Raw genomic sequence first — 19,240 nt, 5'->3', positions numbered from 1 at the left:
CTGCGCAGTTACACATACAGAACATAACATTAGTCCTTTAAAAAATATTTTAAAAAAAAACAATTTTATTAGTCTGGGGTTATTAATCATTCCATGATATGTTCTAATGATAGATATATAGTTATTTTTTTCCTAGCCCTGTCACAATATTGGTGTGGACGATTTATTGTCCCAGAAATTATTGTGCTAAACAATATTGTTATCATTTTAAGTGCAACTGACATAATGCTAATGGAATAGCATAACAAAGGATTCATACCCTTTTGAAAAACAAGAAATTTGGAATTAATCATACTCTAAAGAACATATTTTTTTGTATTGCTTGTATTTTTTTGTTGTATTCTTATATTCTTGAAATTATTATATGTTAACATATTGCAGTTCCATTCACTAGTTCTGCCACTAGTAAGTTATTATTAAATGATACTAAGTCATAATTATGATAATACCCACAGACATCTTAGTATCTCATTATTATGACTTACTATCTCATAATAATGATGTACCATCTCATAAAACAATCCTTAGGAAACGTGTGCTTGTGCATCACTTTAAAGGGTGCTGCCTGTTTACTAATTTAAAAAAGTAAGTTTTGAATTTGAATTTGAACTGCTCTAAACAGTAATTGAGTAATAGTAATTCCTACATTTAAATAATACTGAGATTCATTATTTTTCACCAGCCCTACAAGAAGTGGTTTTGCTCTCCTGTGGCGTAAAACATTTGCACTATTTTGACCAAGCGCTGTATTATTATTCATTTATTTTGTTTATTTTAATTAATTAATTATTTTTTTATTTATTCTAATGATCAGTAGATCCAGAACCGCGGCAGATCATGCTGCGACTTTAGCGCAGCTCCGCTCCGGCCGCGAGGTGGCAGCAGCACTGCGCCCTGGCGGTGTCACCCTGCCGCAGTACCGCCCCAGCAGCAGACGACGAAGACCACAAAACGCTACACACAAACCTGAGGTGAGCCTGCGATTAAACACTAAAACATCATATTAACAGAATAAATAACGTTTAAGGAGAGAATAAACAGCTGTAGCGTTTAGTGGACGTGTTTTCTGGCGAGTTGGTAGCAGCAGTGTTGCGCTAGTATTACTAATATTCCTACAGTTAGCTGGGTAAACTAAGCTAAGATACATTATGATATTAGTTAGCTAGCTTAGCTTAGCTAGCTAATACCCAGCTAGCTAGCTAGCTAGCCATGGATCACCGGGTTCAAGCTGAGAGACATAGCGGGATTTCAGTGCTTACAAGCCGTAAATTAGACACAATAATATATATATTTACTGAACACAGATCTGCAGAAGGGGTTTGTTATACCAGAATTGTGTCCTTTACTCGGATACTAAGCCTGTTTTTGCAGTGCTCCATACACAACACACAGGTTAACTAGGCTAACTAAGCTAGCTATCGTAATTATTGTCTCAACCCCAGCCATATGTTTATTTCAACAAACTCAACTTTTTAGAGGTAATCTATAGATGTGTAGGAATATTAACCATTACCTATTTTATATAAATGTTATATCCGCATAGTGACATTCTTATGTAGGCTCTTAAATGACCATTATCCTACAATTAGGATTCTAACAGCTTTTCTAATCAAACAACTCTCTGCAAAATAGTTGTGTAAATGATAGAATTTTGTCCTTAATTCTGAGATCAAGCTTGTTTTTGCAGTGCTTCATACAAAACACACAGCTAGCTACCTAACTAGCTAACGTTATCATTGTCTGTATATTATACTGTTATAGTGTATAATATAATGTTATATCAGCCTGGTGGTAACATACCTTATCTAAATTAGCAATATCCTACAATTATAATTATATCACGAAAAAATGTGGGCTGTTCCTTTAAGACTGATTTGTTATCTAAATGTGTGTTGACTGGTTGCATGGAGTCTGTTTCACTGACTTAAAGGAGAAATCTGGTGTGAAATGAAGTCGGGGTTTAGTGAAACATGATAACGAGTACAAAGTTTTATTGAATAGCCCACCTCTGTTCTCCCCCAGCATTTTGAAATACAGCACTTTTAGCTGACGCACCCAACAGGTTTACAATGCTAGTGATGGGGCATAGCATTACCTATTAATAAAAAAAACAATTGGTTGGAACAAACTGTAGCTAACTTGTTTTACTGTGTCTTTTAAAATAAAATGGGGGGGGGGGGAATTACCTGAGTGTGCCTTCTGTGGTCACTCTAAGAATTAAAATTGGAATGATAATTGAGTCTGACTATGAAACATCAAATGCTGAATGAATGAATGAATGGATGTTTTCTTAGATGAGGCAGCGGGTCTTCACCGGAGTTGTTACACAGCTACAGGACCATCATGGGATGGTGGACCAGGAGGTGCGCTTTCCTATAAGGTCAGTCTAGTTTTTCCTGTTCTCTCCAGGTCAGGTAGTGATGAGTTCTGGCTCTGTTGACCCTACACTGTACTGTGTCTCTAATTAATTCAGCTAATTTATCAAGCACCTTATGGGCTGGACACGGAGGTTGTAATAGGTTTTAAAAATGTTTATACCAATACCATACCTTGTATCCAATACCAAAGTATGGGACTCAGTTGTTTTTACAGTCCTTTCAGTCTGTACATTTTTGGCCTCGAATTTCGATTCCCAGCCCTGGTGTGGATTCCTGTGCACTGGGTTCGGGAATTCATAATTTAGACTACAGTGAACAGCATAAGAGCGTGACGTGTGGTATGACTAGGTGCTCACAGTCTATTTTCTCTGCTCCAGTGTTGTTGTAGGGAGGGTGCCCTTGGTTGGTGAAAAGGTGTTGGTGAAAGCAGTCCAGGATTCTCTGCAGCCTCTCAGCTGGACTGCTCAAAGGGTGCAGGCTCTTAATGGGCAGGTATGTTGCAGTTTTTTTTTGTATATTTTGTGATTTAAAATTGTTTTTTATTATACTGGTATCATTTTTTTTAAAGTATAAAAGACACCCACATCATGTTAATTGTGGTGTTCTCTATTAAATGCAGTCTGTATTGTGTTCATTTTGCTGTTTACTCATTCAGCCATTTAAGTCTCCACCTCCACTGTTACCATCCATGTCTGCGAACATGAAGCCGGGCATTTTGGGAAACAAACCTCAGCCTCTTCTCAAATCCCCCAAAATTCCTCCTCTAATTCCTACTATGCAACCAAACCCAGGTCAGTGATGAATACCGACCTCATTCTGATTGTAATTCTGAATTCAGTGGCGTAAGTATATCCTGATTTTACTGAATCTGGCTGGTGCGTTTTAGGTGGGATGCACCAGATGCCCCATCACCAGCAGATGCCGTGGGCGGGGCCGTTTGATGGTTGGGGCGGGAGCAGGAAAAGGCACGCTGAGCCGGTGGGAGGAAGAAGAGGTGGACGCTGGTGAGTCACAGAGTTACAACACAGAGTTATAAATGCTTCAAAATACATTTTTCTTGTCTTTCATTGCTTACTTTTTTCCCACTGACCAAGAGGAGTTCATTGGGTTTGTTTATGTATTTGTTTTAATCTAAGGCCGTTTGCTTCTCTAGGTATTTCTGATTATTTCAGGCTTAGTTCAGGTTTAAGATATTTTTGTTTATATTCTATCTAATTTACAGTAAGGAATTTTAAATACATTTTGTCATTTTACTTCATGAAAATGAATGTCCATTTTAAATGTAATTACCATCACTGCCCACAAACAACTATGCATCCTAAACACTGATTAGGTTTCCAAAAAGAGTGTTAGTTAGATAAGCCAATGATAATTATTCAGGTAGTGGTGTACACAGTGGTGCAAATGGTGTAAACCATTTTTTCAATACATTAGTGGTCCTGTTTTGCTTGAGCCATTGCACTGCATTATACTGCCAGTGTATAATCAGTGAGGCTGCTTCTTTCCATCCATATACAAAAATATTGCGTAGTATTTATTTGATCCCTTGTTAATTTTGTAAACTGGAAATTTAAATGAGAATCTCCTGAAGAACACTAAAGATGAGTCGTGGGTGGGTCTTTCAGCATGACAATGACCCAAAACTTACAGCCAGTACAACAAAACGCAACTTAAGAAGTACATTAAATCATGTTGTAAATCATGTAGTTTGGCTTGAGTATCAAATACTTTTTTTTGACCTAATCAATACAAATAAATTTATATTTTTATTTAATTATTTTGTTCTGGATTTTGTTGAATTTCTGTCTATTACTACTAAAATAAAAAAAGATGTCTTTAGATTGGCGTAAACTTACAAAACACAATAGCAAATGATTATTTTCCCCACTGTACATAACCTTTCAGAGAATATACACAAATACAAGTGTACAGGGAGTACAGACAAAAAGCTTCATCCGTTTAACGTAAATTAAATTTGATATTGGTAACCCACTCAATGTGTTTGTTGCTCTTTGTACCACAACTCAGGGAGGAAGGTGGAAGTTCTTGGGGAGGCGACAACACACACCTAAAGAGGCGACGATGGAAAGCTACTCCTGAAGAAGAAGCACCAAAGAAGAGCAGCCCAGTAGCCACTCAGAGCGTCCCGCTCTTCTCCTGTTTTCCACGAGACAGGTTAGTCTGATTACAGGACATCAAATCAAACCTTTGCTTATTGATAAAAATGCTGTAGGTATAGAGTGTGTTTGTTTTGAGAAATAAACAGATTTATTCCTGTATTTCTCACTTTCAGCCAGGCGTTGGATAGTCTGGAACTGCAGCGCCGGTATCCGCACCTCCACGCCCCGCCCTCGCTATTTCACGTGCAGCTCTGCTGGCCAGAGGGTTTCCCTCCCAGCCAGCCGCTGCCCCTCGCAGGACCATGCATTTTCCACGTGGGCACGAGCCAGCCTGAGACGACAATGGACACTTCTGAGTCCACAGACTCTGCTGACAGCGGCTTTTCTGTTAAGGTACTTAAAGCAAAACTATAAAGCATTCTTTGACGTTCAGTTCAGGAAAGTACAACACTGTTATCAGAATCCCCTCAAAGGGGCTCCTCCCACTAGTTGGTGACAGTAGTATACAACCAGACTGGAACATGTTCAGCAGTATCCATGCAAACCAGCTGTTCACTACTTATGGAAACATCACACCATAATTTCAACCTATCTTTTTTATGTGACAATATTTGATTAACTTTACATGTTACGTATTTGACCCTGTCATTTCTTATTGCTCTTGTAGGTGATGCTGCTGTCGATGCCTGGGATCAAGGAGTTCTACTCTCAGTGCTGCGGCTGTTCGGAGGATGGCCAGGCACGTGGAGCTGCAGTTCACCCGATAACGCTTTTTAAGGTTAGTGTAGTCTCATTTAGTCTAATTTCTTTTCATTTACACTAAACAAGACATTTGTGGACATTTGTTTAAGCTGAATCTTGGACTCCACTGCAGTCCAACAGTGGCAAAACACCATCCTCGTCCAATCCACCAGTAACTTATCAGTCTTCTTTTTGTGTGCAGTTTCTGTTACTGGAGAAAGCAGGTGAGCTGCAGCTGCCTGGAGGTCAGTGGTCTCCCAAACTGGACGGAGCCAATCCGTCCAACAATGTCAGCAGTCTGATACGCACTGCAGTCCGCTGTGTGAAGGAGCAGACTGCTCTGGACCTTACAGCTTGTACACAGTGGTCAGTCCTTTTAGATAATTTCTTTCCATTATGATGTACGTCAGTAGTGCAATTTTTCACATTATTTTTTCTGCTTTTGGTTACTATTATTTAATTAGATTTCAAATAAAATAGGCTGTGTTACTGAAATATTTTTGGCTGTTCATGCAGCTACGCTATGCTATGCTAACCGTGCTGTGTATACCCTCCTTTTCATCCTTTTCAAGGCACAAAATAGCCGAGCTGAGGCTTCTGAATGGGGATAAGACGGAGACGGTGGTGATCTTGCTGCCAGATGTGTGGAATTTGGTACCGACAGCAGAAGAGTGGGCTCAGTCACGGAACGAGCAGGTTAGGGAGTCTGATATCTGAGAATCTCGCTGTTTACAACAGTGTTTATTTTGTTCCATTACGAACAGACTGCGTCTCTGTGGTTTTGCAGGATGATGGTTCTCCTCTCCCTGAGGAACCGTCCCTGGTGGTCCAGCCTGCTGAGGGCCTGACGCTGTCGACAGTCTCGCTGGCAACTTTAGTGGACCGGACCAAGGATGCGTTTGAGGTGGGCAACAATGATTCACAGGCACAGATGAATGAATCATAATAAGCCTGTTATAAGTATTAAAAATCAGATATAAAGCACAAAGAATTGCATGAATAATTTGTTGTTTTCAATATTTTTCTTGTTTCAATATGACAAATTTTCTTTTAATTTGAATTAACTGTTAAAAACAGGGCTTAACTAAACTCTTTTAATTTCATAAAGTCATGGTTTCGTTTACAAAGTTAATGGAAATTGAATGTTAAAAGAAAAAAAAAATCATATTTGCAGAGTAACTTCCTTTGAAGGTTTTTTTTGTCTTAATTTCTCCTCAATTTAGAAGGCCATTTACTCCACCAACTCATCAGGACTTCTCTATAACTAGTAGGAGTGTGAATTACAGGGATCACAACATCTCACAATACGATATTATCACAATATGCTGCCCACAATAATGATGATATCACGATTCTGTAATTCTGCGATACTCAGTATATCACAAGACAGTTCTCTACGATATTTCACGCCATCTGTGTTACTGAAGAGGATAAATTACTCCTAAATAAACAAATACCAGGAATTATGGATTTATTGGTATCAGTTTCACAGAATTTCATAACCAATATTCTTCACTGCAGGAGTAATGAAGCAGTAACTCTAATTATGGGGCGAGTCTAAGGAAGTTTAGAGCACCTATGTACCAATATTTGACGCCACATATTGATAAGATCAAAACAAGATGATATGTTGTCATAACAATATATTGTCCCACCTCTTCTGGCCGGGGAACGTGCCAGGCTTGAGTGATTGGTTTATTTTTCTTATCTTATCACATGACTACTACATGATATGCAGGTGTTCATGCATAGCAAAATGTCATGAGGCAAAAAAGCATGTTTATTCGCCACATGAAAAACAATAAACAGATGAATCTAGGCTCTACCGTTTTGCAAAACTGTGCGATCGAACCACAGTTCTTTAAATGAGATTTTTTGTGAAAGCAAACCAGTGATAATGTGCCGCTCTCCCATAAATGAGCTGAGAATAAGGTCTGGTTGCATCCATGTGTATTGGTGATGTGTGAAGTGCCCCTAGGTTTTTAACCCTTTGTGTAAATAGCGTGTAATTGGTGCCTCCTTATGTCTAATCCTGTGTTCTTAGTCATTGTCTGTGTGGGTGTTGTTTACAGGTGTGTCTGGTGGGTGAGCTGTTCAGTGAGATGCTCCAGAGGGACTTCGGGCTGCAGCTCTACCACTCTCTGTGTCGCCTGCCTGAGGGTCCGAACACCCCGCATTCCAAAGCCGAGGACAACAGCACCTCCCTGGTATGCTGGCGCCGTGTGATATAGATAATCATAGACTGATAGGCTGAGGTGACCATTCTATTGGTACACACCTGCTTCTAACACTGTTATCACAGTGATTACACCATCAGTATATTATATTATATACAATATATATTGACTTTTTTTTTTATCTCACCTCAATATTACAAATAGCTAATGACTTGGGTCTCGACTGCCCTTATAAAAACTCCAAGCTCAAAAAAAATCCATTAGTGTCTGTGAATCGACTGTTTGGCGTCAGTAATCATATTTATATTTCTATAAGTCATATGCTTCCTTACTGTTAATATCTCTATATATCGTGATTAAGATGTTTCTATGATTCTGATTTATTTTTAACATTTTAAACCCATTTACATGATATTTCAGTATACATTATTTACAGCTTCTCTCACTGATTAATGTTTTTTACAGGGCACATTAAATGTTTTGGCAAATGAATTACATTTTTTATATTTACCTTTCGTAGGTATTTTGCACTTTTTTTCTGTGGATTTTATATTGTCCTTATCGATATCTAAATTATAATGTGTCGACTGAAGTAAAGAAATATAGTGTGATATATATATTTTTATAGACTGTATCATCCAGCACTATATAAACACCCCCTCTTTTCTTTCCCAAAGGAGGAGGAGGAGTCAAAACAGACTGACAAGCAGGCGAAAAAGAAAGGAGCTGGCGATGCCAAGAAAAAGAAAACAAAAGAAGAGGGGATGGAGGAGGAGGAGAAGAATGAACAGGAACAGCAACCAGAGAGTCAGAAGGAGAGCAAGAACCAAGCAGCGGGTGAAGGAGAGGCAACTAGTGCTGCATCAAACAATCAGCCAATCAAAGACAATGTAAGAACTGATTAACTTGGGTGATATATGTAATATAGACATCAGCTGCCAGAGCCCTGAGAGAGCACGGTTGGCCTTGCTCTCTCTGGGTGGGTACAGTAGATGGCGCTCTCTCCCCTCATCACTCGTAGAGTGATGTGGATCAGCACAAGGCTTTTTTTTATTAGTATCCTGTTTGTATATTATGCAGTTTTGCTTTTACTGTTACTATCTTGTCAGCATAACAAAGCCTCAAGAAACATATCTTTCTCTCTCTCTCTATTAAAGGAACCGCTGGGCCATTGTGAAGAGCTGCCCCGCAGGGTGCTCCTCTCCTGGGTGTTTTTTGACAGGCAGCTGACGGGACACTTAAGAGAACAGGACCTGCAGAACATCCTCCTCTCCCTTGGGCTCTACCTCACGCCTGCTCAGGTTTTATTTCCTATAAAATACTGAATTTTATCAGATTTTTGGAAAATTACTTGAAATATGACTAGGCCTGTCACAATAATTACATTATCGGCTTATCGTACGATAAATAAAACATTGATTATGGTGATATGTTCTATTGTGTTCATATTTGTGTTAGTTTACATATATAACAGGGAACTGTATTTTAACCAGTCATGCTAAATGACTGACCAATCAGTGCTTCAATAACTGTGAGTCTGTACACACAGTGTGCACTGCTGCAGTAGGTGAGGGAAACGATATATCGTCCACAATTTTATTTTATTTTGACAGACCTAAATGTGAGATTTTTATTGTTACTAGAAAAATGAATGCACTTAAAATAAAATGTATTAAATGAAATTAAATTTATGCTGATTAATCACCTTCCTTGATGCCCTTTGACCCCATGCGTCATTAACAGTTAGGGTCACTTTAATGCAATTCATCGGCGCTAATCAGCCCCCTTAATGGCACATTTTCTCTCTGGCCGGTGACATAATAGAAAAGATGAGCTTATTTGTCGCAGTAACTGGTTAAGAGAGCTGTAAGATTCGAGGAACAGACTAATTATGCAGAATAACACAAAAAATTTAAGTTTTTCTCATTTGATTTTATTTCACCATTCAGTATGTCTTGGAAATTTTTTTTTTTTTTATTCGGGTTATAATTGTGATCTCAAGAAATAAAGAAATGTAGAATTTTAAGTTAATTCTGCTCTGCTCAAATTCATTTACATTTAAATTTAAAATACTTTCATAGCAAAAAGTGATGCATGCAAATAATTTACATTAAGTAATCAAAGAGTGTCTGATTAATTGATTTAATTAATTAACTAAATTCTTTAACATTTCAGGCCCAGGACCTGGTGAAGAAGACTTTAGTTTTAGGAAAGTGTCAGTACCGTAAACTCTGCTCTCATTGGACAGACCCAGAAGAGGAGATCTATGACCTCAGTGCTGAGGGTAAGAAGCACACACACAAACACAAACAAGCACAGGAGTTGTTCATGACAATATATCTGATTATATTGTCCTGTATCATCTTTTTGTACTCAGGAAATAAAGGATTGTTACCTGCACAGCCCAGTAAAGAGAAAGGCTCCTCCCGTCGGTCGGCCAGCAACGCTAACGCAGATGTTATCACCTATAAAGGAACCGTCCTGAACATTCCCAACCTGCTGCAGGCCCTCGAGTGCAGCAAGGCAGCGCAGCAGGACCTGGAGAAACGCCTCGCAACTCTGCAGGACACACTCGGTATGACAAGATAACAGCCTGATTTAATTTAATCTCTGTTCTGTCAGCACTGCTAATAATGCTACTAATGCTGTATGACTACAGGGAGAGACGGTACACAGCAGGTTTAAATTCATTTTTATAGTCTACTCACATAAAATAGATCAATTAAAGCATTCAGTATCACTTATCACACTGTATCAGTTTACTACCTTAGAATTAGTTATTTTCATAAAGGCCGTGTTGTATGTGCTTTCAATATGAACAGTTTTGAATTTCAAAGAATCTGAAGCAGCAGTGGCAAAAAAAATTGCAGTATTTAACTTTTTGATTTGTGAGGCCTTAAAAATTATTTAAGTTCTATTTTTTGCCTGATCAGTAAGAGAACTAAGAGCTAGATGCCTTTAACATTCTGCACAAAACAGAATAGACACAGTACACATTAAACTGATTGACTTACGTTAATTCTGAGATATAGTCCTGTTTTGGCCCCTGTAAATATTACAAGTTCTAATGTCTGTTTCAGAGGAGGCAGTGGCAAAGCATGAATCTGAACAAGTAGAGCAGCTGAAGAGCAGTTTGGAGAAAGCTGATGCGCTCAATAAAGTCTACGAGAAAAGTCTGAAAGAGCACGCGGGTCACATGCTGGAGGTCATCGAGAAGATGCAGAAAATGGTAGACCAGGTAAAGAGCTCAGAGAATTTCATTCATTCTTTACTATTTGAGTGTAAAGGGTGTATATAATGCAGTGTAGTGTAATGTAATGTAATTTTTTTCTTTTATTTGTTTACAGACGACAGTCCTAACGAGGACGAAGGACACGACCGGAACGAAGGACTAGCAGGCCTAGTGATCTACTGCGAGAAGCAAGAAGAACATTTTTAATTTATAAATGTTTTTTGCTAACGTCTTACACTATGTTTAGATATGAAGTTTTAATGGGATTGTACAATTTTATTGTATTTTTCCCCCTAAAATGTTCATTCTGAACCTCATCAATTTGAACCTTATCCTAAATGGTATGACAAGGTCTGAAAAAAAAATGTAGTTTGTTTTTTTGATTAGTTTCTTATAGAACACGTACAGATGCATTGCCCTTACCCTCTGTGAAGACTGTGTACGGTATTGTTCAATTTTTGTGGTTTACTTTATAAATCAAATTATTTATCTTTTCCTTTTTTTATTCATAAGAGGGAAGGAGGATATGATATTAAAACATCATGTTTTGGATCTTGGATTGTCTGTCTGTTTGTTTTTTCACAGATTTTGTATTTGGTGTCAGTGTAGCTGGACACACTTGTTGTGCTCTTTATTATTTTTAGAAAGCCTACCTTGCTGTCATACTCTAAATACTGTCGTAATATAATCAGTAATTTGTAATTACCCAAATGTGCCTGTACATAAATATTGCCAGTATAATAGGACTCTCTGGAGCAATAAATAAATAAACATGAACTTATTGAAACCATGCATAATGCCAGAGATGTTAAGTAATAAAGTATAAATACTTTATCTTACTTAAGTAGAAATGTAGGTTATCTATACTTCACTGGAGTAATTATTATTTTTAGACATTTTAAAAATATCCTCTCAGTTTGTTTTTATTTTAGCTTCAATAAAACCCCTATCCAGATAAATCTCTCCATCCAGATAGAGTGAATCTGATTAGCTCTTTTGGGTTAAGAAGACATTAAATGATGGTGAAATTATTAATAGAACATTGAAGATAAATAAATCAAGCTGTCAAAGGCATTTTAACTCTCTCTCACACACACACACACAATTATGTATGTATTTGTTACAAAAAATAATTTATACCATTAAATGATAGGCACAGTTTTTGTACAGCGTATCCTTTACTAAGATATTCTTTCAGTTTATATATATATATATATATATATATATATATATATATATATATATATATATATTTTTTTTTTTTTTTTTTTTAGATTAATATTATCATCTAATAAATTCAACCTAAAAACACTCAAATTGTTTTGTATAGTACTTCTTACCACCCGTATTTAGGAAAGCCCCGCCTCCTCCCGTTGGGTCATCCTGCTAAGCATTGATTGACAACTTGGGGTTCCTTCCTATCAGCCAATCCGAGCGCAGGAGGTTGAATAAATTAAGGAATTCGAGCGCTTCAAGGCAGGGCTTTACGGAATACGGGTGTGTAAAAAATAAATCGCTTCAATTATGTAAAATATCTCCCGCCATTTCAGCACCTCCTACCGCCCGATGCATTATCTGCCCGTCTTTCTGTGACTGTAGTGGATTTGACTTAAATATTCTGACCATTGACCTTTAAAACCACTCTCTGGAGATATGGTAAGGATATTTTTGTTATTGCAAATTCTTAGACTGTCCATTTTAGATTAATACAACGACGCGTTCTCATATTCCTGTGTTTAAATGTGATTAAACTAGTTTATATCGTGGTTGTGAAGCTAGTATTATAACTAGAATTATAGTTAACCTAATTTTGGCAGATATCGCTAAACTACAAAAGATGTGGCTACTTTTGTGTTTTATTTTGGGTTAGAAAACAACTGTTAATCTTATTCATCTTATTTTTTTGTTGGAAACTGCAGCCATGTATTTCTTAGCGCCAGATTAGTTTATTAACCTTGCTTATCGTTACTCTTTTTGGCTAAAACCTGGGGTTTTGCCTCGCTAAAGCTAGCTAAGGTTTCGGCTGAATCCTGAATTAATCCGGATTGTATTTGTAACGTTAGCTAAAATAGCTAACTTAGTTCACCAGTTAGCCGTCTATTCTGGCTAAAACTCTCTATTTAACGTAACTGGAGCTCTGGTTATATGCGAAAGACGAGAAACACGTTAAATATGCTTTATGTAGTGTGTTTAGCTCTAAATTTAGTTAATTTAGTTTTAGTTTTTAATTTAGAAGCGGTAAAGCGGTTGGATAGCGTTAGCATGCTAAGATAGGTTAGCTAGCTAGCGTTAGCTACATTTCGCGCCTCTTGGTACCGGTAGTTTAGCGAGGCTGTTTTATATTTAGACGTTTCCAGTGGATTTTCTTTTGTAACGACGAATTTATATGCAGTATTGTTCTACGAATTTACACGTTCACCTGTTTTTGGCGTTAAAACGCAGCGGGTGTGCTCCGAAAATGTCGTTAGCCCGCTTGCTAGTGTTAGCTTTAGCTGGTAAGCTAAGCGTTTAACTAGTGTTAGCTTAGCTTTGTCTGCTACCTATGCTAAAATAAGGTAGTAGGCTACTTCCCGTTGGAGCTGTTTCTGTGACAGAGCCAATAAAAGTCCCCAAAATATCAAATAAATATATCAATTTATATAAAAAAAATGTAACTGTTTGGTCATTACAGCATTTCATACCATATGCCTTCATTTTTTTAATTTGTTCATGTATTTTTAACATACAATTACAAGGCAAATTTACATCTAATACAATGAGGCGTACAAGTGGTATATATATTTGACTATTTGTTTGGTCAATCCTTCAGTTAAGAATCTCTATAATACTGTGTAATAAATGTTAAATTCCTTTTTTTCTTCTTCACTAGGCAGGAGGAAAGGCTGGGAAGGACAGTGGCAAAGCCAAGGCAAAGGCAGTGTCCCGCTCCCAGAGGGCTGGTCTGCAGGCATGTGTATTTTTATTTACTTTTTTGATTTTCAGTATTTGTTTGATGAAGAAAAAATCCATTTACACCATTGTTTATTTGAAAAAGTGTGGTGACTGATTTTTTTTTTTTTTTTTTTATCATTTCTTCTGCAGTTTCCAGTAGGTCGTATTCACAGGCACTTGAAGACACGCACCACGAGCCATGGACGTGTTGGTGCCACAGCAGCAGTGTACAGTGCAGCCATCCTGGAGTACCTCACTGCTGAGGTGACATTTCAGACTCTGTTGTCTATTGAATCTTTTGTTTATTGCATTTACTAACCATGCACTTAATTGGACACAATCTAATGGTGTGTCCTTAAGATTTTGGAAACATCTGTCTCAACATTTGTCTCCATCTGTCAAGATTTGGATGCTTTTGGCTTTTCTGCTCTTTTTTATGAATATATCTGAGTTACTGTAGCCTTTCTATTGGTTCCAAGTATTTTTTGTCTATGTGGTTACTCCCCATCATAATCTAATCTTCCGTATGTGCTTTGCATAAAAACAGGTGTTGGAGTTGGCAGGTAACGCTTCAAAGGACTTGAAGGTGAAGCGTATCACTCCAAGGCATTTACAGTTGGCCATTCGTGGTGATGAAGAGTTGGATTCTCTCATCAAAGCCACAATTGCTGGAGGAGGTCAGTTTTAATTTAGTTTTTTTAAATTTGTTTAATTATTATTGTTTTTTTTTTTACAGTTCTGTAAAATTACTCCTTTAAAACACCTCAGTCCACATGCTTTTCTCACTTTTAGTGACTCTTCTGTATCTCAGCTTGTCCAGAAATGTGTAAAGCGTGTCCCTTAGGCATGGCTCAGAGTGTCAGTTGGACTCTCTGACTGTAGTGTAAGCCCAGGAGCAAGAAATACCAATATACACATAATGCTGCTTTAAATCCTAAATCATGTTCATTGTAAAACTGCAGTGTATTTTTTTTTTTCTTCCTTCCTTTCCTTTGCCTTCTGTTTCTCATAACTTGATTTTTCTGTTATTTCAGGTGTCATCCCACACATTCACAAGTCCCTGATTGGAAAGAAGGGCCAGCAGAAGACTGTGTAGGAAGCGATTGTGTCGTACGTGTGTGTTTGTATAGTTAACGGCAATCAGCATGAAGCGCGTTTTTTACGTTTTACCCTTTCGTCTGGTTATTTTGTAATCCTAGTATTAACATGAATGGTAGTTAGGCTTTTGATCTACTAAGGAGGGTTTGTGGGACGGGAGGGCGGGTCAGGGCAGGTGAGGTCTGAGGAAAAACAGACGGGTCCTTTTAAAATGGGTGAACAAAAGCATGGGGGTTTTTCAGTGTAATATGTTTATTGGCATGTGTTCTAAACCTGTTTTATACATAAATTGTTGGACTTTTCTTAACTTGTGTGTTGTGGTTATTTCACATGAACAGACATACGCTGTCTGTATAAAGTTATGGTAACCCTGATGCACTCCACAGATATTTCACAATATGAATACAAAACCATTCCTGTCACTCTCATTTTGGACAAAAAAAAAATAGCTAAATAAAGTAAAAAAGTGTTGAGAGAAATTATTTTCCCCATGTTGTTTATTACCTTATAGAATACTATTGTTTATTCTTGTAACCAATTGAAATTATTTAGAAACTCTTTAAAAGTATGTTTGATTAACACTGTTGATTTACTTAGTAATTGAGTTCTAGTATTTAGTTAACATTTAAAGCAGAGAAATTGTAATATACAATATACTACGATATAATAAAAGCTTAAAAGTGTAATGTTAAAAAAAATAGTATTTATTTAAAACCATTAATCAAACATATCCTATATTTAAATAGATTACTTTGTATCTTTGTGTTTTACTGAACATATTAAATAAATTTGTTATATTGCTCCTTTAATTCTGACCTAATTTACAGAAGACTACTATTTTTATAAATAAATGGCTTTCAGATTCAAATCTACATAGTAGCCATGATATTACCATATGATTGTTGACAGTATGATCTTGAATGAAAAGGAAATATTCAATACATCAGTATTGACTACATACTTCCCATCACTAATGTCACTGGTTGTTTTGGACAATAAATAAAATTGTTTATATTAAAACCCCATAATGTCTATCACCACTATTATATATAATAGTTGAGTAGTTGTTGCTTCTCATAATCTGGATTAGATCATTATTTAAATATTCACTGTATATCTGTAACTCTACCTCTTCACTACTTTAGTTTAACTGGTGCTCTCAAACACTTTATTAAGAGACAAGAAATTCAAGTAATTAACTCTTGATGAGTTCAGCACAGCTGTTAACTGAAAGCCTGAATTCCAGGTGACTACCTCATAAAACTGATTGAGAAAATCCAGCAGAGATGTTCAAAACTGTCTAATCTAAGCAAGAGGAGCTACTTTGAAGAATGTAAAATATAAAACATATTCTGGTTAGTTTAAAACATATTTTTTACTAAATAATTCCATGTTTTTTTTTCTTCATAGTTTGGATGTTTTTAGTATTAATCTACAATACAGAACATTTGAAAATATTGAAAAAACACTGAATTTAAGGACTTGAACACAAATATTTTACAGATAAACCTTTTTTATTATACACTCATCTCGTACTTATAAACATGAACAAAATATAAATTTAAAGGATTTACAGAAATGTATTTAAATATTCAACAATTGCAAAACAAGATCTAAAAAAAATAAAAATAGAAATTCTTTCATTATTGCACTGAACCCTGTAATTCTAACCCGGCGGGTCTGAGGGGGGGTGGGGGGGGCTTTGGGCGCTTCATTAAGACAGTGGTTGGCTGTGGTCCGTGTGGCTCAGATCATCTCATTTCATTGTGAGCTGAAGTACTGCGGGGGGTACGGAGGGTAGGTGCCCCTGAGGGCGGGGTTTCCAGGGGCCACGGGCAGGCTCTGTGGACTCCTGTACTGGTAGAGGGGGTTGACGGGCAGGGCCTGGACGGCTGTGACGGCGGCGGTGGCGGCGGCGGGGCTGTAGTGGAGGCTGGGGGGGCACAGGTATGAGGCGGCGGCCTCCTGCGGGGGGTAGTAGCTGGGGTACGGCGCTGGTCTGAAGGTCTGCAGCTCTGGGTAGTGGATTAGCTGGGATGCCACGTTGGCTTGGCAGGCGTGTGCCAGGGCGTCCTGCACCGTCCTCTTCAGCTTCATGCGCCGGTTCTGAAACCAGTTCCTGATCTGTGGAGAAGAACAGAATAAAGATTAGTAATCAGAACAATAAACAGCAAAGATAATTCTATAAAACAAATTAAAAACATTATGCTGGTCACTTTTAGGCCTACATGAAGGTCAAAAAGGTCAAATATTTAAAAATGACTTAAACACTGTAGAATAAGCTATTTGTTTTACATGTTTTAATACTTTTAGCTGAACAATATTTTGGTTGGCAAATATTATGTTAATTTATTTACTATTGTATATTATTCAATGTCAAGTGACTTCATGAATAAGGCAATATAAGATCCTAAATAAAGCACATTTAATTTATTTGTAAATAAAAAATGCCCAAATTACTTTTTTATTTTATTACTTTTTAATTATTTTTTAACCATATATAAGGAACTATTACAGAGGAGAATGAGTTCCTCGTACCTGTTTGTCAGAGAGGCTGAGACGCTTGCACAGCTCGGCCTTGTCCTGAGCCCCCAGGTAGGCGTTTCTCTTGAAGGCCCTCTCCAGGCTCTCGATCTGCTCGGCTGTGAAGGCGGTGCGGGCGCGGCGGCCGGTGGTGGGGGACACTGAGGGAGCCGGCTGCTTGGAGGCCATGGGAGAGAGGGACCGGCCGCCTTCGCTCTCGTAACCCGACGTCTCCTCCTCCTCGGTACCGCTGCTGAAACCCAGTTCTGGAGCTGTGATGGAGGAAAAAATAGACAGTTAGGAAAGATCTAATCAAGCAAAACTGAGGCTTATAGCCTTTCCAATATCACGATTTTCTGCTGACAAACATTCAAAAGTAGCAAAAATGTTATGAAGTTTTTTAAAGGCACAGTCTGTAAGTTGTGGGGATTTAGTGACCCCTCTGTTTAGAATGTGTAATTGGGCCAATCAAGTGGAAGAGTACTTTTAATGCATCTTAATGTAAATAAAATTTGAAATTACTATTCTGTGTGTTTTATAAGATTTTGTGAAAATACTGTAGAGAGCAATTGCATCCAATAAACCTACCATACCTCTCTTTTTTATGTTTTTTTTATTATTATTTAATAGAAACAAATCTTAAGGACTGCTGCTTTTGGATGATCACAAGCCAAACCAAGCTGAACTGCTTGAATTTTTGCACCAGGAGTGATAAGCATAAAGTTATCCAAAAGCAGTGTGTAAGACTGGTGGAGGAGAACATGATGCCAAGATGCACAAACACTGTGATTAAAAAACAGGGTTATTCCACCAAATATTGATTTCTCAACTTTATGAGTATGAACTTGCTTTCTTGTTTTTTTTGGAGGGTAACACTAAAAGGTCAACCCTTTAAACCCTTTAAAGCCTGTATTTATATGGATTCACAGAAAAGATATAGAACTTTTATAAAAAAACGTAAAGCTATCTTACCAAGTTGCACGTTCTCTGGGTTGCTCATGCCAGTCTCCTGCTGTTGGGACGGGTTCAGAAAGCCGTGTGCTGGCCCGTTCTGCTCGGGCCTGGTCTCCTGAGCTTCCTGAGGTTCCTGGGCTTCAGTGTTGTCCGCCCTTCTGCTGTAGAATCCAGGGAGGCTCTCAGGGACCGTCCCGGAGGTGCTGGCTCTCTCCGAGGAGGCTGCAGAGATCCAGGAGCTGGGATGCTGGTGCTGGTGGTACACAGCTGCAGTTCTGGGGCTGGCCGGGGTCTGGCTGCTTTGGGACAGCCACTCGATGGAGAAGTGTCCTTTCATGGTTGCAGATTCAGATGGTTTTTGAAGAAATTAAAATATCAAAAATGTCCAGGTGAAATGAGGTGGTGCGTCCTCAAAAGTTCCTCTAAAGTTCCTCCAGGGTTCCTCTAAGCTTCAGTGAGTCCAGTAGTGGTGAGCTGGTCCTGGTGAGAGTGGTCCTGAGAGCGAGTGAGGAGCTACAGCTCTGTTTGTGTTGGGAAAAGCAAGCAGTGTGCAGCTCTGGCGCAGGGCTGGAGTATTTATAGGGCTAATCCCAGCTCATTTACAATTCACTTAGTCCAGGATCAAAGAGAACATCCTCCCGTCTCTGCTCCCCACCCCTCCAGTTTTCACAAGTGTGGTAATTAAGACGTCTCAATCACCTCTGAATGAGCCCATTAATTCCTGGCTCCAGTAAGTCTGGTGATGTAGCAGGACAGCACCCCCCCCCTCCCCCCCCTTTACACACATACACACACATCCACACACACACACAAACATCCCGCACTGTTACCCCCCCCCACCCCCCCCCCCCTCACCAAAACCATCTCTGATCCTGTCTCTGGTCTCCTGTCTGAGGTTTGTGTGTGTTTTCACATGAGGAGGAGGAGTAGGAGGAATCATGGATGAAGGTCAGGGTTAGATAGAGACAGGATTTAAGGCCTCAGATCTGCAGTAATAATATTTATACAATAATTTATATTACAGTGTGTTTTCAGTAGGTAAATGATTTTTGACTCAAACTTAAATCTTAAATAAATTTGCTCCAA

General features: G+C 38.2%; 3 protein-coding genes across 3 annotated transcripts; 2 read left to right on the top strand and 1 right to left on the bottom strand.

The window, feature by feature from the left end:
* The first annotated feature begins 806 nt into the window (after window positions 1-806).
* ccar2 (cell cycle and apoptosis regulator 2) lies at window positions 807-11,205 on the top strand. The gene is made up of 18 exons (XM_049469055.1): window positions 807-971; window positions 2,295-2,380; window positions 2,756-2,870; window positions 3,034-3,169; window positions 3,265-3,382; window positions 4,407-4,553; window positions 4,672-4,891; window positions 5,166-5,276; window positions 5,442-5,605; window positions 5,812-5,935; window positions 6,027-6,143; window positions 7,312-7,446; window positions 8,094-8,306; window positions 8,574-8,717; window positions 9,592-9,700; window positions 9,794-9,991; window positions 10,497-10,654; window positions 10,764-11,205. The coding sequence occupies exons 1-18, from the start codon at window positions 807-809 to the stop codon at window positions 10,809-10,811; spliced, it is 2,508 nt and encodes an 835-aa protein (XP_049325012.1). The 3' UTR covers window positions 10,812-11,205.
* A 943-nt stretch (window positions 11,206-12,148) lies between these two features.
* On the top strand, window positions 12,149-14,984 carry LOC103039302 (histone H2A.V). The gene is made up of 5 exons (XM_007250262.4): window positions 12,149-12,304; window positions 13,518-13,595; window positions 13,730-13,843; window positions 14,127-14,256; window positions 14,614-14,984. Exons 1-5 carry the CDS (start codon window positions 12,302-12,304, stop codon window positions 14,673-14,675), a joined length of 387 nt encoding a protein of 128 aa, XP_007250324.1. The 5' UTR covers window positions 12,149-12,301; the 3' UTR covers window positions 14,676-14,984.
* Window positions 14,985-16,172: 1,188 nt separating this feature from the next.
* Window positions 16,173-18,771, bottom strand: ved (ventrally expressed dharma/bozozok antagonist). Its single transcript, XM_022680866.2, has 3 exons — window positions 18,173-18,771; window positions 17,216-17,472; window positions 16,173-16,801 (listed from the first exon to the last, which is right to left on the bottom strand). The coding sequence occupies exons 1-3, from the start codon at window positions 18,489-18,491 to the stop codon at window positions 16,439-16,441; spliced, it is 939 nt and encodes a 312-aa protein (XP_022536587.2). The 5' UTR covers window positions 18,492-18,771; the 3' UTR covers window positions 16,173-16,438.
* Between the last annotated feature and the right edge of the window lie 469 nt (window positions 18,772-19,240).

Source organism: Astyanax mexicanus, chromosome 20 (assembly GCF_023375975.1).
Source record: "Astyanax mexicanus isolate ESR-SI-001 chromosome 20, AstMex3_surface, whole genome shotgun sequence".
NCBI lineage: Eukaryota > Metazoa > Chordata > Actinopteri > Characiformes > Acestrorhamphidae > Astyanax > Astyanax mexicanus.
Note: the sequence above shows the minus strand (reverse complement) of the source record. Positions and strands in the feature narration are given on the sequence as shown.

Bases quoted from the DNA above. Each gene is read 5' to 3' on its own strand.
- ccar2 (XM_049469055.1), top strand. From the start codon at position 807: ATGATCAGTAGATCCAGAACCGCGGCAGATCATGCTGCGACTTTAGCG. The intron at 972-2,294 runs GTGAGCCTGCGA...ATGTTTTCTTAG, and splicing joins ACGCTACACACAAACCTGAG to ATGAGGCAGCGGGTCTTCAC. The intron at 5,606-5,811 runs GTCAGTCCTTTT...ATCCTTTTCAAG, and splicing joins CTTACAGCTTGTACACAGTG to GCACAAAATAGCCGAGCTGA.
- LOC103039302 (XM_007250262.4), top strand. The intron at 13,844-14,126 runs GTGACATTTCAG...GCATAAAAACAG, and splicing joins TGGAGTACCTCACTGCTGAG to GTGTTGGAGTTGGCAGGTAA. The intron at 14,257-14,613 runs GTCAGTTTTAAT...CTGTTATTTCAG, and splicing joins AGCCACAATTGCTGGAGGAG to GTGTCATCCCACACATTCAC.
- ved (XM_022680866.2), bottom strand. From the start codon at position 18,491: ATGAAAGGACACTTCTCCATCGAGTGGCTGTCCCAAAGCAGCCAGACC. The intron at 17,473-18,172 runs GTAAGATAGCTT...CCTCCATCACAG, and splicing joins CCCAGAGAACGTGCAACTTG to CTCCAGAACTGGGTTTCAGC. The intron at 16,802-17,215 runs GTACGAGGAACT...TCTTCTCCACAG, and splicing joins TCAGCCTCTCTGACAAACAG to ATCAGGAACTGGTTTCAGAA.